This window comes from Vespa mandarinia, chromosome 4 (assembly GCF_050613455.1).
Source record: "Vespa mandarinia isolate Hongniang chromosome 4, ASM5061345v1, whole genome shotgun sequence".
NCBI lineage: Eukaryota > Metazoa > Arthropoda > Insecta > Hymenoptera > Vespidae > Vespa > Vespa mandarinia.
This window is the reverse complement of record NC_140813.1, coordinates 8,251,289-8,274,804: the sequence shown is the minus strand read 5'-3', so window position 1 is coordinate 8,274,804 and position 23,516 is coordinate 8,251,289. Positions and strand designations below refer to the sequence as shown.

At 25.9% G+C, this 23,516-nt stretch overlaps 1 protein-coding gene across 3 annotated transcripts; it reads right to left on the bottom strand.

Moving 5' to 3' along the window:
- Positions 1-524: 524 nt before the first annotated feature.
- On the bottom strand, positions 525-22,209 carry LOC118442979 (peroxidase). 3 transcript variants are annotated; one of them, XM_035869304.2, is made up of 14 exons: positions 22,092-22,209; positions 13,143-13,264; positions 9,849-10,002; positions 9,074-9,222; positions 5,272-5,448; positions 4,034-4,233; positions 3,017-3,212; positions 2,264-2,461; positions 2,016-2,163; positions 1,745-1,904; positions 1,473-1,643; positions 1,190-1,388; positions 955-1,060; positions 525-856 (listed from the first exon to the last, which is right to left on the bottom strand). In XM_035869304.2, the coding sequence occupies exons 2-14, from the start codon at positions 13,258-13,260 to the stop codon at positions 712-714; spliced, it is 2,121 nt and encodes a 706-aa protein (XP_035725197.1). In that variant the 5' UTR covers positions 13,261-13,264; positions 22,092-22,209; the 3' UTR covers positions 525-711. The 3 variants fall into 3 exon arrangements, with proteins under 3 accessions (XP_035725197.1, XP_085512731.1, XP_035725198.1); XM_085656605.1 differs by lacking the exon at positions 22,092-22,209 and adding an exon at positions 21,012-21,122; XM_035869305.2 differs by lacking the exon at positions 22,092-22,209 and adding an exon at positions 20,041-20,125.
- Between the last annotated feature and the right edge of the window lie 1,307 nt (positions 22,210-23,516).

The window sequence follows — 23,516 nt, the reverse complement described above, 5'->3', positions numbered from 1 at the left end:
ATAATATTTTTTTTTTTATTTATTACTTTTATTTATTATTTTATTTTTTTATTTATTATTTTATTTATTATTGTTTTAATATAATAATAATATTTATTACTATTTTATATATACATACATATATACATATATATTAATGGTATATAATAATATAAACATATTTATAATTAACATTAATAGACATAAAAAAAGCAACAACTGAATTTTATACCAATGTTGTTTGTTTACTTTCGTTTTGTCCATTTCCTTTATGAATATATCAAATTTGCCACATTTATTATAACCTTCTCTATTAGAGTTATATATTGTATATCTAATTATTTAATTTAAAAATATAAATTTTTATTTTTGTTGAAGTTTGATGCTACCTGATTCTTAGTGCAACAAAGTTTACTGTAATAATATAGTAACTATTTCCCTTTTATATTTCTTTTTGCATATTCATGGCTATTATGTAAATTTCTCAAGAATTATTATTGTTAGAGACGTAGATAATTTTTATCTAGAATAATTAAGATATCGCATATATTTTTTTATATATTGTCTTTTTTCGAACATGCAGGTGCCAGTAAATTCATTTTAGGAGTTTTATACAATATATGTATATATTTTTATGTAAGTTTTTTTATATACAAATTTACTTAACAATACCTATAATAGAACTTTAATAATTAATAAAAAGAAAAATTTGACCATTTGGTGAGGATGTTTTTACTTAAAATATACTACTATGTCATTCTTTAATTTTCTATAATAATCGAAAATAGATTCATAAATATTCTTCTTTTTAGGTCCATGATCTTTCCATAATGATAAATCTATGTCCGGAAGATCTGTGCATTTAACAATTGGATTTCTAAAACACGAGTAGAATTAGAAAGGACTATTCGTATTCGTTCTAACAATTAATATTCATTATTCGTTATTCGTTAAACCAATAAATTTATAACTTACGAGTCGGAGACAAGTTCGAATCCTTTGGGTTGCATTAATTGAATATTATCACCATTGTTACAAAGTAGTTTCGATATACTAGCCTTTCGTATTTCTTCTAATTGTTCTAAAAGCATTATGGTTTATATTTAATTTTTAGTTTAACACAATGTGATTATATAAACATTATATTGGGAAATGAATATAATTTCTTGAAAGTGGTATGAACTTATTTCTTATTTCATTTAACACTGACCTTTGGTAAATGCCACATCAGGATCGCCAGTTTCGTACCAGTATCTGTCGCCGACTCGCGTTCGATAGAATTGTTCGATAAGAATACGAAGGAAAGTAGGACCAGAAAGAGTTCCTGGTACGTGTGTTTCCAAAGATCCCCCAACAGTCAAATCTACGTCATCAGGATGAGCATAAAGACTCGCCAATTTTTGAATATTCTACAAAAAAGCCAATATTTCAATAATAAAGAATCTAAAATCCTTTTGAATAGTTCGAAATAAGTCAAATTGATTCTTTCATACATCATGAGATATATTGTCACTAAAATCGTTCCAATCTTTGGCTCTTCCTAGATTAAAATATTCTCGAAAATCGTTATATGATGCGAGTCCATGATCACGATTTCTATGTATATCTATGGCACGTAAGTCTTCGCCTAATGGTTTATTACCTTTGAACAGGTATAATGTTATCTAAAATAAAACGCGAAAAATTATATAAAAGTTAACTATATTTTGTCAAATATAATAATATAATAAAAAAAAAAAAGAAAAAAAATTTAATAGATTCGTACTTCTTTGTCAAAAAATTGATCACTGGCCAATTGTGCTTGATAAGATAATCCTCTGGTAAGTTCATCCATGTTATCATTTTTTTCAATAATGCTGGGTTTATTCAAATAATCACTGAGTCTTAATGGGAATGGAACTGATTGTCTTTCCTCATTTATCAATCTAATATCCGAAAGATATTAAAATATTTAGATTAAGACAGTGAGCCTCTCAGTTTGAAAGAAAAAAATAATATTTATGTTAATGAATTTATTAAACTATTTATTTACTAACTGGAGATAGCCTGCAATAAGAGAATGGAAATATCTGAATGCAGCAGTGGAATGCTCATTAAGAACACTTGGATCAACACGAAAATCGTAATCGTTTACATGACCCTTGGTCTTGTAAAGAATATTGTTATCGTACGTCTGCTTGATACCTGTTAAGGTAGATAATAATGAGATAAGTTATATTGTAGAAAAATGTATAAAACATAGTGAATTTTTTAATTAAGAAAAAAGACAATTTTCCAATAATACCAAGAAATAATGGTAGCCATTCGTAATATGATATATGTTGATGTTCCGCAATAACAATGCGCCTAGTTTCCTGATAAATTGTTTCGTCTGACCAATGTGGATTCAAATTTGCCAGTATACTAGCTATACGATTGTGTTCTCTGAGTAACAAAATCTGCAATACTGTTAGTTGGGTATTTTGATTTATACGAGAATCACCTGTAAAAAGAATTTAAGCCTGTTAAAGAACAAACGTGACAAACATAAAATAATAAAAATATCCTGCCTGATATTTAATTATTAATTTTTCTATAATAAACCATAAAAATGACACATTACGCCTAAAAATAGGCATTATGCTATACAACATTACATTATAGTGTCGATAAAATAAATTTTATTTATCTTCCACGGTATACGAGACAAGTTATAACTCTTCTGTACTATTACGTTGCTTACTACCAAACATTTAATAAAATTTCGTATTGATAGATGTCGCTCGCAAGCAATATTATCATTGTATACTTATGCCTTTTACTCTTTACAACATTTAATATTTCAATAAATAATCCAAATTTAAACGAATCTTTTAATATTTCAATTAATTTCATTTTGATATCTTTTAATAAACTTAATTTCTTATTGAATATAACGAATTAGAACAATAACAGTGTTTTATTCTAATATTACATTGTGATCGATTGGATCGTTCCAATGAAAATATTTGTGAATTACTTTGTTGGAAAAAAAAGAAAAATGTAAAGAAGACATTACCAGATAGATAACAAACTTCATCCGGACTAGAGAGATTACAAGTATTTGACTTGTTTGTCGCAGCTGGTGGCCATTCCCTATTACTACGAATATCTACGCGCATCCGTCCAGCAATATTGGCACGTAAACTATTCGCAACTTGATCGTTTGATCCATAAACGATCGAAAGATCCAGATAATGTGTAACGGTTGTTAACTAGAAATTGTAAAATGTATTTATGGTAAATCGATTTATAACAATAAGCTCTGAAGAACAGATTAAAACTAATTGTAAGTGTATAATAATAAATTTTAATCGTATCTTTTTAAAATATTAAAAAAATTATTTTGTAACTGGAAATGGACTTAAAAGTTAACAAAAATAAAATAATATTTTTAACTTTTTCTCTTTGTAAGTTGAGATATTCTCATTACGATTAAGTAAGGCTATTATTTAGAAAATTAACTCTATGCATCTTATTTTATTGTACTCCATTCATATAGATCGTTATATATTGTGAATATGAAATAGAAATAAAAAAAAATTAATTTCAGATCCTTAATCCTTAGGATTAGGACTTCCAAATGATAAATTATTGTCACATTTTGCTTATGTTACAAAACTCACTGTCACATTTTGTTAGAATCAAAATAATTCCAATCAATGGGATATACAAGCTGATAATTAATCCAAAAGAGTTAATATAAAATTAACTCTGAAAATTTCTAATTTTCCTTTTTCTTTCTTTTCAATATTATCTTATAAATATTATGTTTTCAAAACTTGATACAAAATAAGATAATATATTGGTTCGATTTTAATGTATCGAGAAATCGGAAATAAAAGAAAGTATTCTATTCTCTTTTCAATTTTCACTTTCAATGAATTGCTAATGTTAGAAAAACGATCAACATCGAATGAAAATTCTCGGATATTAATATCGCCGTGTATTAATTTTCTCTCATTGAATAATAAAATAATAATTCAATAGATCGATAAAAAATTACAAATGAATATTACATAAGAAAGAAACGAACCTGTTCCGCAGCAGGACTGTATCTTAGCTTGCAACCACGGTCAAGATCAGTAATGCTACGAACGAAGTTTACACATTGTATGTTGGATCTGCTGTAATCTGGATCATTGTTAGGTATAACGATGGGGTAGCACTTGGAATCACTTACTAGTGGATGCAATAAATGACCATCTGGCGTGCAGCATTGAATACTATGAGGATCTATTATCGTAAAAAAATATAAAATATAATCAATAGAAAGTCTAATAGATTATATTTAAAGTATCGTTGTACGACGTTAAACGTTTTTCACTCAATGAATACGTTCTTTAAAGCTGTTCCACAGTGACATGAAATCACATGATCAAAGAGAAAAAAACTCGTTCTTTTGATTGCAACGTTGTTCCATATCAGGATACAAGAAAGTCAATAAAGTTTTCGACATACCATCGCCTTGTTTCGGGAATGTAAGATATTTATGACTTGTAATTGTTTAGGTAAATCGTTTACATGACGTAACTTTCATAGGAAAGCATAGATATTTTGTTGAGACATATAATCTATCCTTTTTTTCTTTAGATTTAGAAATACATTCGGATCGTTTTGGAAAGGTAATTAAGATAATTACATATCGTCTGTCTAAATTTAACTATTTTTATATCTTTCGTAAGAGGACACGAAATTAATTCTTAGAAACAGATGTCAATTGTTGTACATAATTTCGTATTATAATTTTATTTTCAACTAGCGATATTGATCTAATGACGTATTTATGATTATTTAATTCGATTTAGTTAGATTAGTAGATTTTTGTCGTTGAAAGGATAAAAAAAAACACAAGGAAAGAATAAACAATAAAAAGAAATGCATAAAAAAAGAAAAAACAAAATTTATCTTTGACCGATAATTTGTTTTTAATAATTGTAAATGAGATGAAATTTCATTGTGCTTATGTCACATTTATAACACGAACGAATTTATTACATAATTGTGATAAGATATAACATCCTTTAATGGTAATTATTCAAATATTTATGGAAAATAAATGTTGCTTTCTTATTTTTTAAAAATTACTTATAACTTTGATAAGGTCAATTTTTCGATCGATATTGATTTTCTCACTTCTGTAGTATATGACCTCTGTCCTTAAGTTTTCTTTCTTTTTAATATTCTATATTTATCAAAGAAATATTTAATTATTGAAAAAATTTGTAATTATATAAGGCACATTTTCGAAATCTAAGATAGAACAATACTCACTTGATTGTGTAGATCCAGCGATCAAGGCCATATCGTGAGTTATAATCTGACCCCACTGCATAGCAGCCAATGTTAATTTATTATCCTTGATAGCGACACTAGGAAAGAGTGTAAAACTGACCAACCGTGATAGAGGTAATTCGTTTCCTGTAACTGACCTTGTTGGTGCTTGGATTCCTATATAATGAAATATTATTTTAATGTTTCACTTCGTTGAAATTAATTAAGTATTACGTATATTTTAGTTACATGCATAACGTACGTTAGTGATAAAATTATATAATAATTTCTCTACTCCGTCGAGTTATAAGCGTGCTATCAATTATAATATTTATGTAATTACATTAATGAATATTGAATTATGATATGAGTCATTATCGATCTATGAAAAGAATTTTACTTGTAGATTCAAAGTAAGATTATTGAATGTCAGTCTTTTTGTTAATAAGTTAACATTTTTTTCTTTTCATGATCAGACTATTTATTTAAAATATTTATATAAAATATTGGATTTTATATAAAATATTGGAATCATTAAAGTAAAGGTGTTAAAACGAAAACGTTCGTTACTTTTAGAATAATGACGAATTTTTAACGTATTATTACTTTATATATAAAGTAGCATCGAATCTAATTAATCCTGATAGATGTAAAATTATGGTAGAAAAGTGATAATCAATTATTAATAAAAATTAAAATTATGTTTTCTATTAGATATCAAGATATGAATATTTTTGATAAAGGTGCAATTATCCTTTCACTTTTTTTATTAGAAAGAAAAATAATAATTAGAAGGAAAAATAATAATTTTATTCAATTTGTAAAATAAATTTCCTCTTTTTTTTTGTAATTTATTCTATATGATAATAAAACTATATGATAATAAAAAGGAATATACCAGATATAATATATACAATAGCTACATATATACATATCAGATATAATATATATAGTAGCTAGCATTAGATTAGATCGATTTAGACAGATGAGAAAGTGTTAAATCACGAAAGCTACACCTAAGACCGTAACGCACTGGAGGATAGTGCAGCAAAGCAAAACACAGTAAAAACGCTCTTCAACGCTTATTAAAATGTGATTTCGTCCGGAAAATTTTTCGATAACTAATATATTAATTATTGTGAAGAAAAAGAAAAAAAAAAATATTGAGTTTAACCGATTTATAAAACAAGGAAAAAAAAATATTATATAAGAATTACTAATTTAAAATATTATATACATATATAATTTATTATAGATAAGATTAGATCAGATTTATTTAAGCAGATGATAAAGTATTAAGTAAGAAATCCAAGAACAAACAAAATTTTTTCCAATTTTGTTGTTGTTGACGAATCAATGTGTTTATAACAAAAATTTCTTTTTATCACTAAAGTATATGTTTTTAAAGTACTAAAAAAAATATCATAATAAAAATATCATGAAAAATATTAACGTAACTTTCAACTCAATCATAAAAATTCATTGAGATATATGTATTTACTTAATTAAACTTTAAAATACTTTTAAAAAATGCATTTAAAGTTTAACAATGACTGTAATTTCATAACAATTGCCATAACTTCGTTAATAGTTTTAATTTTGATATAATAATTTGGGCACATATTTCTGAGATTGCAAGCATTAAGACAATTAAAAAATTTTAATTTTTTGGAATTGTTATAATGAAATCATCTTCAAACTTCTATAATGTATGTTTTTGAGGAATTACATCATAATAATGTTTAATATAATTGAACATATAAATAACAATTTAGCGTCATTAATAAAACATCACAATAATGTAATTTTTTCCATATTTTCGATTTAATGTTTATAGAATACCTAGTATAATATCCTTTTTTTCATAAAAATGTTAAAGGAAAAAAAAATAAATAGTCACACATTTGTAATAGGATGGATTTTGTCACTATCTTGTCGGAAACAATTAACATTCTTGGTAAAGAATTTCAAATGAATAACTTTTTCCACAACTGTACATTCTCACGTAAGAAACAAAAAGAAGAAAAATTTTCTTTTATTGACACTTCGCTGCACTGCAATACGCTCTAATTCACAACAATTCTCCGAGTATTTACTAACGTTGGTACATTGATCTTGACATATGTATGTGTCATTATTTACGAACTCTTGATACATGCACTTGTAGTTTTCAACAAATAATCAACGCAAAAAGATGATAACAATTTAATTGTAGTTACATCTTTTTTGTTATATTATCACGTTCGTTGTATATCAAATTATGAAGGAGAAGAAACAAAAAAAAAAAAGAAAAATAAACGAAGAACAAATTTTGTACCTACTATACAAATTGACGATTGTATCACAGCCGCTAAATAGTTATTTTGCCGCAAGTTCAAAATTCACCGTTGTTCAAATAAAATACTTTTTTTTGTACTTTAAGATGGCATATTTATAATTTTTTAAATAAAGCGTTTCAATGAGTTATGGAGCTTTTATAGGGTACGGGTAAGAAAGAAGCGATAATAATATTTTCTAAGAATATTATCTGTGATATGCCTCAACGGCAAATGCACGTTATACACCAGTTCACTGGTTCATGGTTACTAAATCCTATGATGCTGGCAACAAAGTTTAGAATTACTCTTAACCCAGCGGTGCCTGCGAAAATCAATTCTTATAATCCTCTTTTTTCCTCTGTCTCATTCTGTATACCCAACAATTAAATTTTAACGAACTTTCCATAGAAATTAAAATTGAATACGAATTTGATTACATTTTTATTCCTCGTGTTTTCTAATTTACTAGATCTCAAGTGAATGAATAGTCCTATAATAAATTTTTTTTTTATAATTAATAAATTCATATCGTACACGTTTATACATACGTAAATATATACGAAGTTTATGATAGAAAGTGAAAGTCTCATATTTGTTCTGTTAAATAGCTATACCTTCGAAATGGTACCTGCTTTGTCGTTGATCGTATTAACAATGATCACGAAATTCGTGAGACATGTGACGTAAACCAATTTCTCGACCTAAGAAATTAAATTCACGCCTCGTTGCACGATTTTCACTACTGCAACATGGAACTTAAGGTTTACGTACACCTTTACGCAGCTAACAGAATACACACGGAAGTCTTGTCACGTTCGATTTTCGCATGAGAAAAAGGTACGATTATTGTTACTATGACGTAAATTGCGCAATCATGTATAGAGAATTTTTTTCAAATTATGTTACACCATCATGATGTATGGTAGTTTATTGTATAATTCATTTTCAAGGATAAAAAAAAAGAAGTATTAGTTTCTGAGAAAGTTGAAGTTATTAAATTTACGATCGATTGTAAGTTGAAAGAGAAAAAAAGAAATGGAAGAAGAAGGAAAAATGAAGGAGTATAAGAAAAAAAAAAGAAGCAAAAACGAAAGAAGTATCGTTATTCCAGGTCAACATTTAAAGACATTCGCGTAGTAAAGCTGGTAGTGCATGGTGACGTTTACGATATTTTACATATATGTCCCGAGAGATCTTTAATGAAGTATACATCGAATCAATACCGATCTCATTTTTATATCGACTAGATTCCATTATGTTATTAAATATAAAATTGAAAAAATTTCTTTATCACAAAATGGCTAAACAGTAAGTAGGTAAAATGGAATAACAATTAATTGGATACTTTTTACGTAATTTATAATAATCTTAATATACAAACGTAGTTACTATACTCGATTAAATTATATTTTATCTAATATAAATGCAAGTAAACATATTTCAATGAATGTGATTATTATAATGTAATTTAATATATTCCTTACCGTCTGCATAATTGGGTAAAAGAAGACGTCCGTATCGTGTATTGGCTGCACCCCACGTAGGATTGAATAGATTGTTGCAAGTGCCATCAAAACTACGATATCTATTTCTCTGACATTGTCCATTGAACGTATCACCACAAGTCATTCGTCTATAAACGTTAATAAAATTTCATCTTTATTAATAGTTAGCTGTAAAAATTAGATTTATATATAAAATAAACGAAAAATTACAAGAATAAAGGAACTCTTTAAGCATACATATCATAGATATATATAAATTCGATGGTTAATTTAAAAGCGATACTCTTAATGTATCAAAATTTTTAAGTTATCAGGTTACTAAATAATACATTAGAATGTCGTGATTGTTTAAAATGTTACATAAATCAATTTATGTTTAACAAGTAATGATGTACAAATAAAGAACGCTCGTTTGCTGATTTTTTACATCACAAGTTTTCTTATACAGAAGCTCATTTAACGTAATTACCTTGAATGATGGATAAAGAACAGGTTGAGGAGAGTGGAACGGACAAGTTGGCAATACATATATGTCTTTCTCTTTCATTCAAAATCTACTTTAAGAAATTTCATTTCATATTACATCGTTGTAGACCTTGTAAACACGAGTGAAAACATTTCTCTTTTCATTTCATTGAGATACTCTTTTTCTTAGATTTCACATCGTTTTATAAATACATCATATGACTTCTGACTAGTTCATAAATTTCTATATTAATAACAATTTATAAAAATCGAATAAATTCTTACTTACCGTGGTAGAGGAAAAACATGATGTACGGTAGGTGACGTCAAGAATGTGCTGAACGTCGAAGTAACGGGCAAGAGATTTTGAATAGTATATTTATATAGGTTACTATACGAAGATTCTGAGCTCGTCAGATCCGAAGAGTTCTTCTTGTCTTGATCTGTAGAAGAAAAATCATGAAGAGAGTTTATTATAAAAGTTTTACGATCGTTTCAAAAAAAAAAAAAAAGAAAAAAAAAAATAAAAGAAAAAAAGGAAATGAAAGGTTTAATTGTAAACTATAAATCTTTATAGTTTAAACGAACAACGTCTAACGAAAAACTTTTATTATGGTAAATGGGACATATTTTCCATCGGAGACAAGACTATTACATTATTCGTGAAAGGGAGTTATACTATTCTCACGGAGAACATTCGAATGGACAACGGCAGTTAGTATTCTCCATATTTACCTTGTTCTTTGATATTTACCTTACAACTTGATTACGTCATATGATACTCATTGTTCAAGAAACACACGTAAGAAAATAGAAACAAAGAGAGAGAGAAAGAGTGAGAGAGAGAGAGAGAGAGAGAGAGAGAGAGAGAGAGAGAGAGAGAGATCGTACATGTTTTTATATAGATTTTTATCGAATTATACATCTTCTAATACTTTTGAATAAATTAGATCAATTAGATCACTGAATGACTCTAACATTCTACATCTAAATCACAGCAAGTGTCCTTATCCTAAAGTAACTTTTCTAGTCTACGGTCCATTGAATTTACAATAGCGAGGGAGTGAGCACCTTTCACTGCTTTCAGCCGCTATAATAAATTTTATTAGCTTTTTATATACTCACGGATACCTTTGGAATCGATTTCGAACGAGAAATTTTAGATCTATACTCTTGAATACGCACACAAAATATATGCCATGATCTTTAGCCTTTGAGAATAGTATTACGAGTATTATTGATAACGGAGTCCTTTAGGCTTCGTAACTTTCTTTCATAGCAAAGTAAGAACAGATATTGTTAAAATTTATTATTGAATTTATAAATTTACGAATTATGTATTTTAAAATTCGTATCCTGTTAAAAAAATAAATTAAAATTGTATAAAAAAAGATAGAAACTATATTGAATTGATAAATGAAATGATAAATTGGTTTAGAAAATTGCTCGAGATCAATCGAATTTCTATGTATAAATATACTTATCTTACTATTAGCTCTAATTCATGCAAATTAATTAAATAATTTATTTATATATTTAAATTATTTAATTAATTCATTTTATCGAGAAGTTATATAATTTACTGAACTTAAATCTTTGAATAAGTACATATAATAATTGCGTAGGTTACATTGCGAAAGTATAATATATTGCTCGCTTGACTCGTTAAAGATCGATTTTAAGTTTCACCAAAAAAGAAAAATAAGAAAAAGGAAAAGAAAAAAGTAAAAATTTATCTCGATCTTGGGAAAGATAATTTATCGTAAAATGTAATTCGTCCTGGTAACTTGCAACTAAAGATTATAGTTTCGGTTCAATAAAACAGTAATGATCGTATTTGAAAGACACGGTCGAAAACACCTATCGTAGATAGAAACTTTCGCTATTCGATATATTGAAATCATTCAATCGATTTAAGACTACTTCCTTCACCTAAAACGATCAGTGAAATGCAAATTTCATGCGTTATTCTCGGTATTTTTGTAAAAATCTAATTAGTTATTTACATGCGAACAAGTAAGCGAACATTGGTTGAACTTTTTGAATATCATTTCCGATTACACATCAGTTTAGACATTAACATGCCTTGTGTTGTCTATAACTCGGAAATTAATTAGATATTGTTATTTCAGTACTGTCGAAATACATGAACTTTTCAAATTCTTCATTGATCGTCGACGTGACGAAGTTAACTACTTCTATCTATCTATATTCTTGAACGAATTTCTTCCTTTTACAAAAATGAAATCAATTCATGGAATAGATTATTTGAAATAAAAATGTTTTTCAAAGATTTTCAATAATAAGAGTATACTAACGTGACGTAAATATGGAGAATGTAATTATAAAGATATAATTAATGGAAATAATTTGACGAATAATAATATGGAGAATGTAATTATAAAGATATAATTAATGGAAATAATTTGACGAATAATAATTGAAATAAATTTGAGAAAATTGATTATTTTCAAGAATAAACAAAAAAGAATATTAAAATATTTTTTATTTGCAACATAATATTTCAGTTTCTATGGCATATAACTATGATCATTATTTAAAAATGAAAGTAGTTATTTTAGATTAAACGATATGTATCACTTGATGAAATGCAAGAATTATCGAAAAACTCAATGAATGATTCTTTTACAAGATCACAAGATCAGATTAGATTGTCAACAAAAAATTTTTAATGTCACTGTCACCTATTTCTTTTTCTTCATTTTTTTCACTTAAGCAAGGCTTTTCTAAACTTCTAATGCTGTACTTTCACGTGCAGATATTTATATACGTAAGAAATGTCCTCGGGGACATACGCGAACTGATCTTTTGATAACTTCGTTTCGCTTTCGAAGAAAAGGCCTTTTAGATCATTTTTATAATACGCATTTCTGAATTCACATTAATGAAACAATCCAACGATACGAATTTCTAGTTTTCTAAAAAACTACATTGTTATTTAATTGTAATAATATATTGTTTTGATTATGAGAAAATGGTCTAATTTCTTTTTTGAGACAATTACAATTTTTATATAATCACAATAGTACTAAAAAATTAATGATAATTTAGTCAATATTGAAAAAAATTTCACTAATAATTAGACTACTAATTGTTAAAATATAACGACTAAAATTCTTTAATTTTATCATACTTACTAATTATATATAAATAAATTATATTATGTAATGTTAAGTTATTATTTTTAAGTAATCTAGTAATATCTAGGCTGTATATATTGAATAATGTTAATTTGCAAATGTAACATTCATATCTTATCAAGGATAACAAAAAAATTAATGAAAGATTTATTTATCGTATAATATACAATAAATTTTCATTTTTTTTAAGTGTTTGAAAACGTAAAAAAAAACAAATTTGCATAGTTTGAACAGTTATATAAATTAAATAAATGAGATTTTTCTAATTTATATTTTTTGAATTTTTATATTATTATTTTTGAATTTAAAAATGACAACACATACAACATATAAAATATCATTTAAAGAATTTGAGTAAACCGCACTGTCCAAATATTTAAGTTGTCGACAGTATATCTATATGAATTAAGTTATTAAATTACCTGAATTCGTTGTCGTTGTATCATTTTGGTAATTCACATCAATGGCAGCAGTTCCTAGATCGAAAGTCCTGGCAACGAGAAGAAACCACAACAGCAATGACACTTTTTTTCCAAACATGTCTCTGAAATTTATACAAATAGGTATACGTTAATTAATTATTATAATTAATAAATAAAGATTATATTTATTAGTTCACTTTATAATATAAATTAATTCATTTTATTTATAATATTATTATATTTTATAACAAATACAATAAAGATTATTTATTAGTTTATAAATACAAATTATTTATTAATTTATACGACTATGATATTTGCAAATAACGGACGAAATAAAGAAATGATAAATCCTATTATCAGTCTTTTTTTACACTTGAACAGATAAAAAAAACTGTTCCTATTTTCATTGTTCATTATTCTGGAATTTCACATTCGTTTTACATTCGAATGCTTATCACGAAACAATCTTCGTATACCATAAGTGCTTATAATACGAGTATCATTAATCAGAAACAATAGATGTTTAATCAATTAATTTATTTACGTACGTTTAAGCACAATTGCTTAAAATGTGCGCCTCCGATAGTCGTATCGTTATCGAGATTAAACACTCATTTAAAAATAATACAAAAATATTTTATGACAATTTTATCAACAACACCCGTCCCTCGATTTTTGCAGATTATTTGTTCGATGAAGTTATTTTTTATGTGAACCGAAACCATGCGAATAGAGAGTTCGTTAGTACGAAAAAAAAATACTAAAGAAAAATGTCGATGTAAGTTATAAAAGTATTTTTTTCACATATTCATTTAAACAATTCATACGTATAGTAATCCAAAATAATGAATATTTTCTTTTTAATTAACACAAAGCCATTATTTTAACCGTTTCAAATATTTATGTTAATAATTATTTATTATTTATATTATTCATTTATTTATTAAAAATTATAGAAAAATAGATATATTTTTTCAATTGCGCAAAATGAGACCGTGTAAATTGATACTGCTTATAAAAATGTGATTATATTATCATATATGAAAAAAAAAACTTTAAAGTTTTTAATAAAAAGTACTATTTAATTAAATAAATCGAGAGATGAATGGAATTTATATAACCTGGTCGGTCTAAATGACGAATGTCTTATACAATCGTATCGTGTGATTTCATATAAGATCCTACGACGATCGTATCGAAATAGTTAACATGAAAAGAAAAAGCACGCACGAAAACGTGAGCATGCAAGAAATACAAGAGAAAAAACAACTTAAGAGCGAAGAAATTTTTTGTATGGTTTCAATGAATTGCCTTTTTCATAGATTTCGTAGATCCTATAATGACTAGATCGTTTTTTCTATTATAGTCGATTTAAATCGAGAATATTCTTATAATTATTATTGTAGAAATGATCGATAAGGAAGTTTTTCGTTGATAACGATCGAATCATTAGAAATTATACTAAATCTTTAAAAAGAAAAAAATATAAATAATTTCATTGTTAAGACTATAATAAGGAAAAGAATGTAGATGATCGGACGTTGTAAAGAATAATATGTGTGAAATTTATACAGAAAACGAATGAATATTAATGACTTTTAGATAAAATTATACGATTTCGCTTTATGTGATTTATTTTTTTTTAAATTTACTTTTTCGGCGTGTAAACCGTGACTTGAAAATAAACAGAGAAAGTATCAACAAATATTTCGAGCAATAATAAAATATAAAAAAGAAAAAATCAAATCAAATAAGATAAAATAAAAATATAATAAATCCGTCATCTCTTGGATGATACAAATTTTTCTGTAATTTTCTTAAATACTACATAAAATATCTTTGATGTTTCTAAAGCATACGTTTCATCTATCATCGTCCACGATTCATTTGATTACAACCCAACGATTGAATCTCTCTGGTAAAGGAAAGAATAGAAACTCCGAGAAACTGGAAAGGAACCGCAAAAGTGGAGAAAAATTGGAAACTGCAATTTCAACAGTTGATATGTATACATGTATACTAATATTACACATAGAGTTGTTAAGTTTTTGATATATGTATTTTCTCTTATCAACTATTTTTTTGAAACGAATTTTTATTAGAACTTATCATTATCTATCGTGAAAATATCTCTTCTCGTGAGTTATGAGTTAACAGACGAGCGATGTCTTAACAAATGAAAAGAATTATTATTGTATAATCAAATATTCGCTGTATTATATTGCTATCTGTTTCTCACCAGTTTATTTTGTAACTATGCAGAAAATGATCGCGAGATCGGTTTGCGGTATTTTGAAGTCACAACACAATCTCTTTTCTCTCTTTTCTTTTTCTTTTCTTTTTTTTTTTTTTGCGCGATCAACGTTGATTCCATTCGCGAAAACGAAGGTCAGTTTAAGAAACCGTTTCGAAATGATCGTTCTGCTCTAATTCTATTCGATCACTTCTTGTGATATCTCCTATGTTTTGCTTAAGCCGACTTTCGTGTATTTAATTTAATCGAAAGAGAGCCGAAAGAAAAAAAAACGTAAGCGTTTTTTATAGTTCGCAATTTCAAGGAAATACCGATACAATTAAAAGTCATGAAATGTATGAGATCACAAGATAATTATTTTTTTTATGTAAGATCACGTTAAATGTTTAAGAAAGATCATTTGGATTCGCTTGTAAATAATTTATCATATTTAAATTATATTATTAATTTATTTTGTTATTTTGTATTTATTCTTGTAATTATACCTATTTATTCAGAAAGATGGTGTTACACGATTATTTTCTTTTTTACATGGACAGGAAGATTACGATATATAACGAAGTATTGATCGATATTAACGAAAATATGATATTAACGAAAAATAAGTCGAAAATAAACGAAAAATTTTTTTCATTTGGAGCTTTGTTTTAAAAAAAATCGACTTCCAATATTTTCTAAGTGCGTCTGCATTATAGTTGAACCGGATCTCGAAACAAACTGCATATTCGTCTTTTATGTAAAAATATCATTAATATTATACGTAATATTAACATTATGATATAAACCATATATGTCATTTATCATTGATATTGTACGTAATATTGATCAACATTGTGATAAAAACCACATATGTCGATTATGTACAAATATCATTAATAACGTATGTAATATTGATCAACATCATGATAAAAACTACATATATCGTTCATATAATATGCCAATAATGTCATATATAATATTAATCAACATTATGATAAAAACCAAATATGTCGTTCATGTAAAATGTCCTTAATATCATACATAATATTGATGAATTATCTGTTTAACAATGACATAATTAGATGCATATGTACTTGGAGAATATTCAAAGTCAATCTTCTTGAAAACGAAATAAAAAAAATTTTTCTATATTTTCACTCATCTCTTTGGTTGTATTATCAATACTGGGATAATGTATAATACATATAAATATTGTTTGTTGATGATGAAAAATCTCACAAAAAAAGTATAGCAATTAGATCAATAATGAATGTAACTCATATTTAAAGAAAGTCACGTGTGTAGAACTCTTGTTGATTAAATAGTTTCTAATAAAGAAAGAGAAAAGAAAAGAAAAATTAGAAAAATATAAAGAAAATCGTACTACGTCGTATGAATTTTGTGCGATTTATATATTTTATGGACTAAATACTTAATAGAAGCATTATTTTTAACCTTTTGTCATTATAAATAACAATACACAAAATTGAGTAATTTCTTTGATTATCATCACGTTAGAAAATTATCACGTTTACATGTTAATATACATATTACTATTATTTCTTTCGGGAAATGATAACAAACAATAACTTTGTGGGAGTATTAAGAGAGGTAAAGGTTGAATGAGAAGAGGACTCGTCATTCTACATGGTTTCGTCATTAATAGGTAAAGTGATAACAATTTTTATCAGGTTGCACGGTCATTCTAAATATTATTTGTATTGGTTGAGAATTATAAATTTCCATAACATTTATATAGAAACAAAATTTTAGTCAAATTAATTTGAAAACATGATTATGCAAACCAAAACCATAAAATTTATTATGGAAATACCGGTGTCTCGTATACGTGGATTTCTAATCAGAAGACATAAAATTCTATGGTCTACTGTTCTAAGCAAGTATTTATAATGATATGACTAATCGGGAACTACCATTTATGAAGTACCAAGCAAGGTTCGGTTAATGTTAAACTTTAAAAGCATTGACATTGATTCCGCATACCGATTCGAAAGTTATCTAAGAAGGAGAGATTTTTGCTTATAAAATTAAAAAACAAATTCTGCTTTACTATTATTATCATTATTAAAAATATTAATATTATTAGAAAAATAACATTTTATAGCCCTGATCTTTCGAACTATCCAAATTTAAATTTCAAGAATATTGGAATATAAAAAAAAAGGAAAGAAAAATAACAGAAATAAATCCATCCTAATTTGTATTTCCTGTATTAAAGATTCTTAATCTCTTTACCCGTACAAGTTTAATGAGAGATGAATAATGAAACAAAGCAAGAAAAAGTAATAATAAAAAAGAAGGAGAAGAAGAGTGTAAAACTTGTGCAAAAAAATGTACACTTTATAAATTCTGAGAATTATAAGAGATTATAATACCAAAGAAAACAAAAAAAGAAAAAATAGATACGTACTATACGATATATCTTATAATAGATACGATATATCTTAAATGATCCCATCTATATGTATATACAAACTATCTAAATTCTCTGACTAAGGTGATATAATTTTCCTTTAATGAGTGAAATGATGTAACGATTGATGTTTCATACGAACCGTCACATTTTCTTTTTTCAACATTCTTTCTACCGGTTGAATTCTTTATATGTACATATAACTAAAATTATAAACAAGATCGCGCGTAACGAAAGTTAATTTTATCAACGTTTCATAATAAAGAAATAAGTAATTATAGGGGTGAATGATAATGATGATATCGAAAATCTAATTTTATCAATGATTCACAATAAAAATATGATGTTATATTAGTTTTCACATGGTAAAAGCTAATCGATAATGGGGTTATTGAACATACGAGAAAAAAATAATTTTTGTGAAAGATGATACGTTTAATAATCGATAATATTAGATCTAAAGTATTATTGTAATATTTTTTTTTTAATAAAAGTTACATGAAGAAATGATCAAAATAATATGGATTTTTTTTATCGATTAATGAAAAAATGTATAAAATACTAAATTTATACATTTTAATAAATGTCTCATTTTTAATTCTATTAAAACTAGCCAAATGTGTTAAATGTCCAATTAATTGAAAAGTCCAATTATGATCTATTATTTATTAAAAAAAAAACGATTATAAAATTTATCAATTGAAATCGTTAATTAAATGTAATATTGTTCAATAAGGCTTGTTATTCGAGTATTGCAAATAAAAATATTGAAATGAAAGAATAAATTTAAATCATCAAAACTCAATATACTAATAGTAAGTAAGCACTAGCAGTTCATTAAGAAACTTCTTCAAATATTTATCATAGTGTTATTTGAATCAATGATACTTTTACATTATACTTTTCTAAATCAAAAATTCTTTCATACATATTTGTTACGATTTTTAATCACATGGAACAAATTACTTAATTAAATTTTTACTTGGAATGAATGTAGCTCATTTTTCGCTGTAATATATATATGAAGCAGAATCCTTTTAATTTAATTGGAAAGTCACATATGTATCCAGCAAATGTCAAGAAAATATAAACTTCACTATCTTTTTAAATAATCTTAATCAATTACGTAATCATTTGATATTAATACTTATTCAAAAAAAAATATAGAAAATTGTTGAAGAAGAGTTTGATTAATTATTATGTAAATCCATACGGAATCGTTAATCTATACGATTGATAAATCTTGCAGTTTTGTTCAACTGTTTGAAGTACATGATTTTAAAGAAAATAAAAATTTAAACTTTAAATTTTTTGTTTAATATGAAAAATAGAAAAACTGAATGGAAAACTTTAAATAAAATTGTGTGACTATGAGTAACTTTAACTTTTTAAGATAGGTTAAAATATATCCCACTATGTATAAAAAGATAACGAAAAGTTGGGACTGTTTTTAACTCACTTAACTCCAAAGAGTTAATCATAAAATTCGTTTCTATATATATTATATATTGTCCTTTTCTTTAAGTACGAGGTAAAACGTATATATTCAAAATATAATATAATAATAATTATATATATAATTGTATAAGATATACTTGAATATGTTTTGTGAAATAACAATCAATTGATCTGTTTCAATGTTTCATTGTAAAATACGAAATAATTTTAGAGTCAATCTAAGACAATAATTATGGAAATAAATCACGAATGAAATTGGTCGATCCTAAACAATGAAAAAATTTATAATAAGTGATCTCTATCTTTGATAATTTTTTATAAATACGAAATAAGAAAATTTACTTTTATTCAGACAAAAAAGTACCATGTTAAATTAATGATAATAAAAGTAACATAAATCATTTTTTTTCAATAATTAGACTATAACGTAGACTATAACGTAGATAGATGTACCACAAAATAATTAATAAAAATTGACTTCCTTACAATTCTTAACTTTCATACTTCTTTTCAATACAAAATTTCTCACAGATCGAATCTGAATCATCATGTCTTTTTATTTTATTATTGCCTTTTCTGTATTAAAAGTTCTGACCTAAATGGATAACAGATTTGCTAAATGTTTCACAAAATTTAGCCTGATCTTTTGTATAAAATGAAGATTTAGATTAATAATAATAATAATAATAATAATAATAACAACAACAACAACAACAACAATAATAAATAAAAGTGGGCACTGATACATAAATACTCGCACTGATAAATACCCGATAATATCTTGAACACTTCCCTTTTCGGCCACGATTAGGAACTAGTTACAAGTAGAACTGAACGTGCACAGGAAATGTTACGATGCTTATATGCAAGGAGAGAAAGTACAGATATGCCAGCTGATCAGTCACCCCACGCTACCGAAAGCTCTGCGTACTTCCTAACCAACACTATTTCTGCAATTATATCAATACTTAAGCAAGATCATTTGAGACCTTTTACGACTAAGAAATTCCAAGATTGAACTTTGTTTCTGAATTTGATTATCTTTCGTATATACGGAAACTAATATTGATCTTAATTTGCAGAAAAGATAAGAAAAAGAAGAAATTAAAAATAAAGAAAGTTTCGATTTTAGGATATTTTTTTTGTCTGAATATTATGTTTATCTATTTCCTCGTTTTAAGATTTTTTATATTAATATTCTTCATCCTTCTTCAATCTTTCTCCTTAGACTTATTTTTAACTTTCTATTCTTTCGAAGTTCCTTTCCCCTTTTTTTTCTTGTGCTTCAAGTCTTTTATATCTGATTTCATCATAGTGTATAATTATTTATCGAATTTAATGTTATAATTGTTGAGTTTATTGCTTAGAAAATTGCACGAATGAAGTAAATAAAAAATTTTCGCATTATGCGCTATTAGACTAGCTTTAATTGAAGAGAGTTATGGTAAAACACATATGATTGTCACTTAGAAAGTTAAAGTATTTTAAGAAACACATTGTGGAAGCGAGACAAAGTAAGTGTTGTTTATTAAAAATATTTCATTCTTGAGTTTGTTCATTGATTTCATTAAAAATTAATTGTAATTATTAATAAAAAAATACATTTCGTAAATTTACGTTCCTCCTGTTGATTAATTTAAGAAAAAGGATTCGTGGAAGATTTGTTGATCGTTTAAAAGTATGTGTCACTCCTTTGTTGAAAGTTCCTCGTATAAATAATGAGAATGTGTTTTTTACTCACATGCAGTAGAAAGGAGTGCCACGCACGTTGAGATGCTTTAGTCTTGAAATTGCTAACGACGTGTTGTAAACAGTTCTCGCGGAAAAAAAATGACTTGCATGACATGTCGACTGAGATCGTTGTGGAAATATAATTTTCGAATGTACATCGTCGCGTAAAATTATCAATGTAATATTTAATAATACAGATATACGTATTTCAAAATTCTTATATTTTCCAATACATTTCCTTATAAGTCAGTTAAATCAAATAATACCTTTACCTTATTTTAGTAATTTTAACTCATATTATAAAATAGAAAGTGATAATGAACTTAATGATATTATTTCGACAGATACAAAAAAAAACGACTAAAATACATAGTAGATAGGGATAACAATTGTGATAACAATTGTTAGTGATAACAATTATTCGTGATACTGATAACAATTATGATTGCAATGAAATTATTTTCCTATTTCGGAAGCGATGTAGAATCTTATCCGAGGTAAAAAGTAAATATGAGAATTGTGAAATTAATTTTATATTTAAGGAATAGATATGGATAGATACTGAAAATAAAACCAAAATTCATGAATTTCAAATGATGCCTAAAAGGACAGTTACAGTGTAGTCTTTTGGTACGCGCATTTATGAATTAATTGTCAGTGCAAGTGATTAAATAATGATATTCTAATAAATAACCGTAACAATATTTATTTAGTCAAAAAATAATGTCGCCATCTGCTTATATTGATTTAGCCTTAATATCTTAAGGCTAAAAAATTATATTGATAATTTTTATATTGGCGCCATCTACCGATGTTACGAAAAGTTCGTAAACTATTTATATAGTAAGAAAAGAAAAAAATTATCAATATACAAATCTTAATCTGTATATCTGTAATTATTCAAAAACTTTTACTATTTTTGTTATGAAATTTGCCATAATTGCTTTTTATTATCCTATAGAAAATTTAGATTATTTGAAAAAATATTAGTTATAAAGCGGATTACAAGATTTTTGAAAGTAAATAAGAAAGTCAACATATGATCATCACACACATGTCTATACTCGAGAAGGATTTGCACGTCACTTACGAATAACAGCACTATTACAACATCGGAAGATCACCACATTATTAAGCACGAACGATTGTTCGTGCTTTTCGTTTTGCAATGAAACGAAGACTATACTAAGGCTTAATCGGTTACTAATACATAATATTTATCAGTATTTTTGGTCTAGTCATTTATGCAATAATTATGCAATAATAAATAAAGCCTTGACAAAAATAATATATACTTGACTAAAATAGTATATACTATTAGCATATAGATTGTTCACCACTTGTTGTTCAAAGCGTGCTTGACTTCAACGATAGGCATGAACAAAATATGAACTATGAATAGAAATTGGAAAACGCTATCACCATTATGCATCTATTGTATCGATATATAAACTTGTTTTGTTATTCTTCCTCTCACACATAATGATAATAATCGGTTTTGTTGAGTAGAGTAAATAATTTAGTAGACTGTGAACTCACACTTTTCAGTCTCTCATATGTATATATTTATTTGATGGCATCTCGCAGTAATTCGTGCTAAATACATCGGTACGCATTTGTTTTACAATAAATACATACAAAATAATAAATATAATTGACACATATAAGAATTAATATATAAATTTTCTTAAAAATAATTAATGAATATTTATATATTATATTATTTTAATACAAATTAAAACATGAATTCATTTCTACACTACTTATGAAGTATAACTCCCAGCGCTTTATTTTTACGTGATTTCTCCTGTAGGACTAATCCATTCTATACTACTTCGATTATTATTACTACTACTACTACTATTACTATTGATAATAATAATAATATAATAATAATAATAATATAATAATAATAATAATAATAATAATAATAATAATAATAATAATAATAATAATAATAATCAAAATGTTCTTAAATATTATTTATATACATCTAGATATTATTTAATAAATTTTATATTATAATAGTAAAGTCAATTAGTCTCGACTGATCGTAAGTAAGAAACAGTGTGGAAATAAATCCATAACGATCATAAGGTAGTAAGACAAGAAGAAACAATAACGAATGAAAACAAAAAAAAATGTTTTTTACTTTTCTTCATATGTCGTTTGTATTAAATGGGCGGTTATATGTAAAAATTATCGACACGATTTGTTGAGAATTCGCAGGTCAAACCATCATGTAAAATTATACGTTTTTCTTTTTTTATTATCATAAATTATTATCATCGTGTGTCATGATGTATATAAGTATATTTTTCTGTTTCTTCTTCTTCTTATTACTGTTTTTATTGCTACATTATTATATTACATATTATTATAGTAATAGTAGTAGTAACAGTAATAATATAAAGTAAATGTCTACAGAGAAAATTATAATAAAATGGCGCTGGGAGAAAAATTTCGTAAATAATGTGGAAACAAACTCATGTTTTGATCTTTATTAAAAAATAAT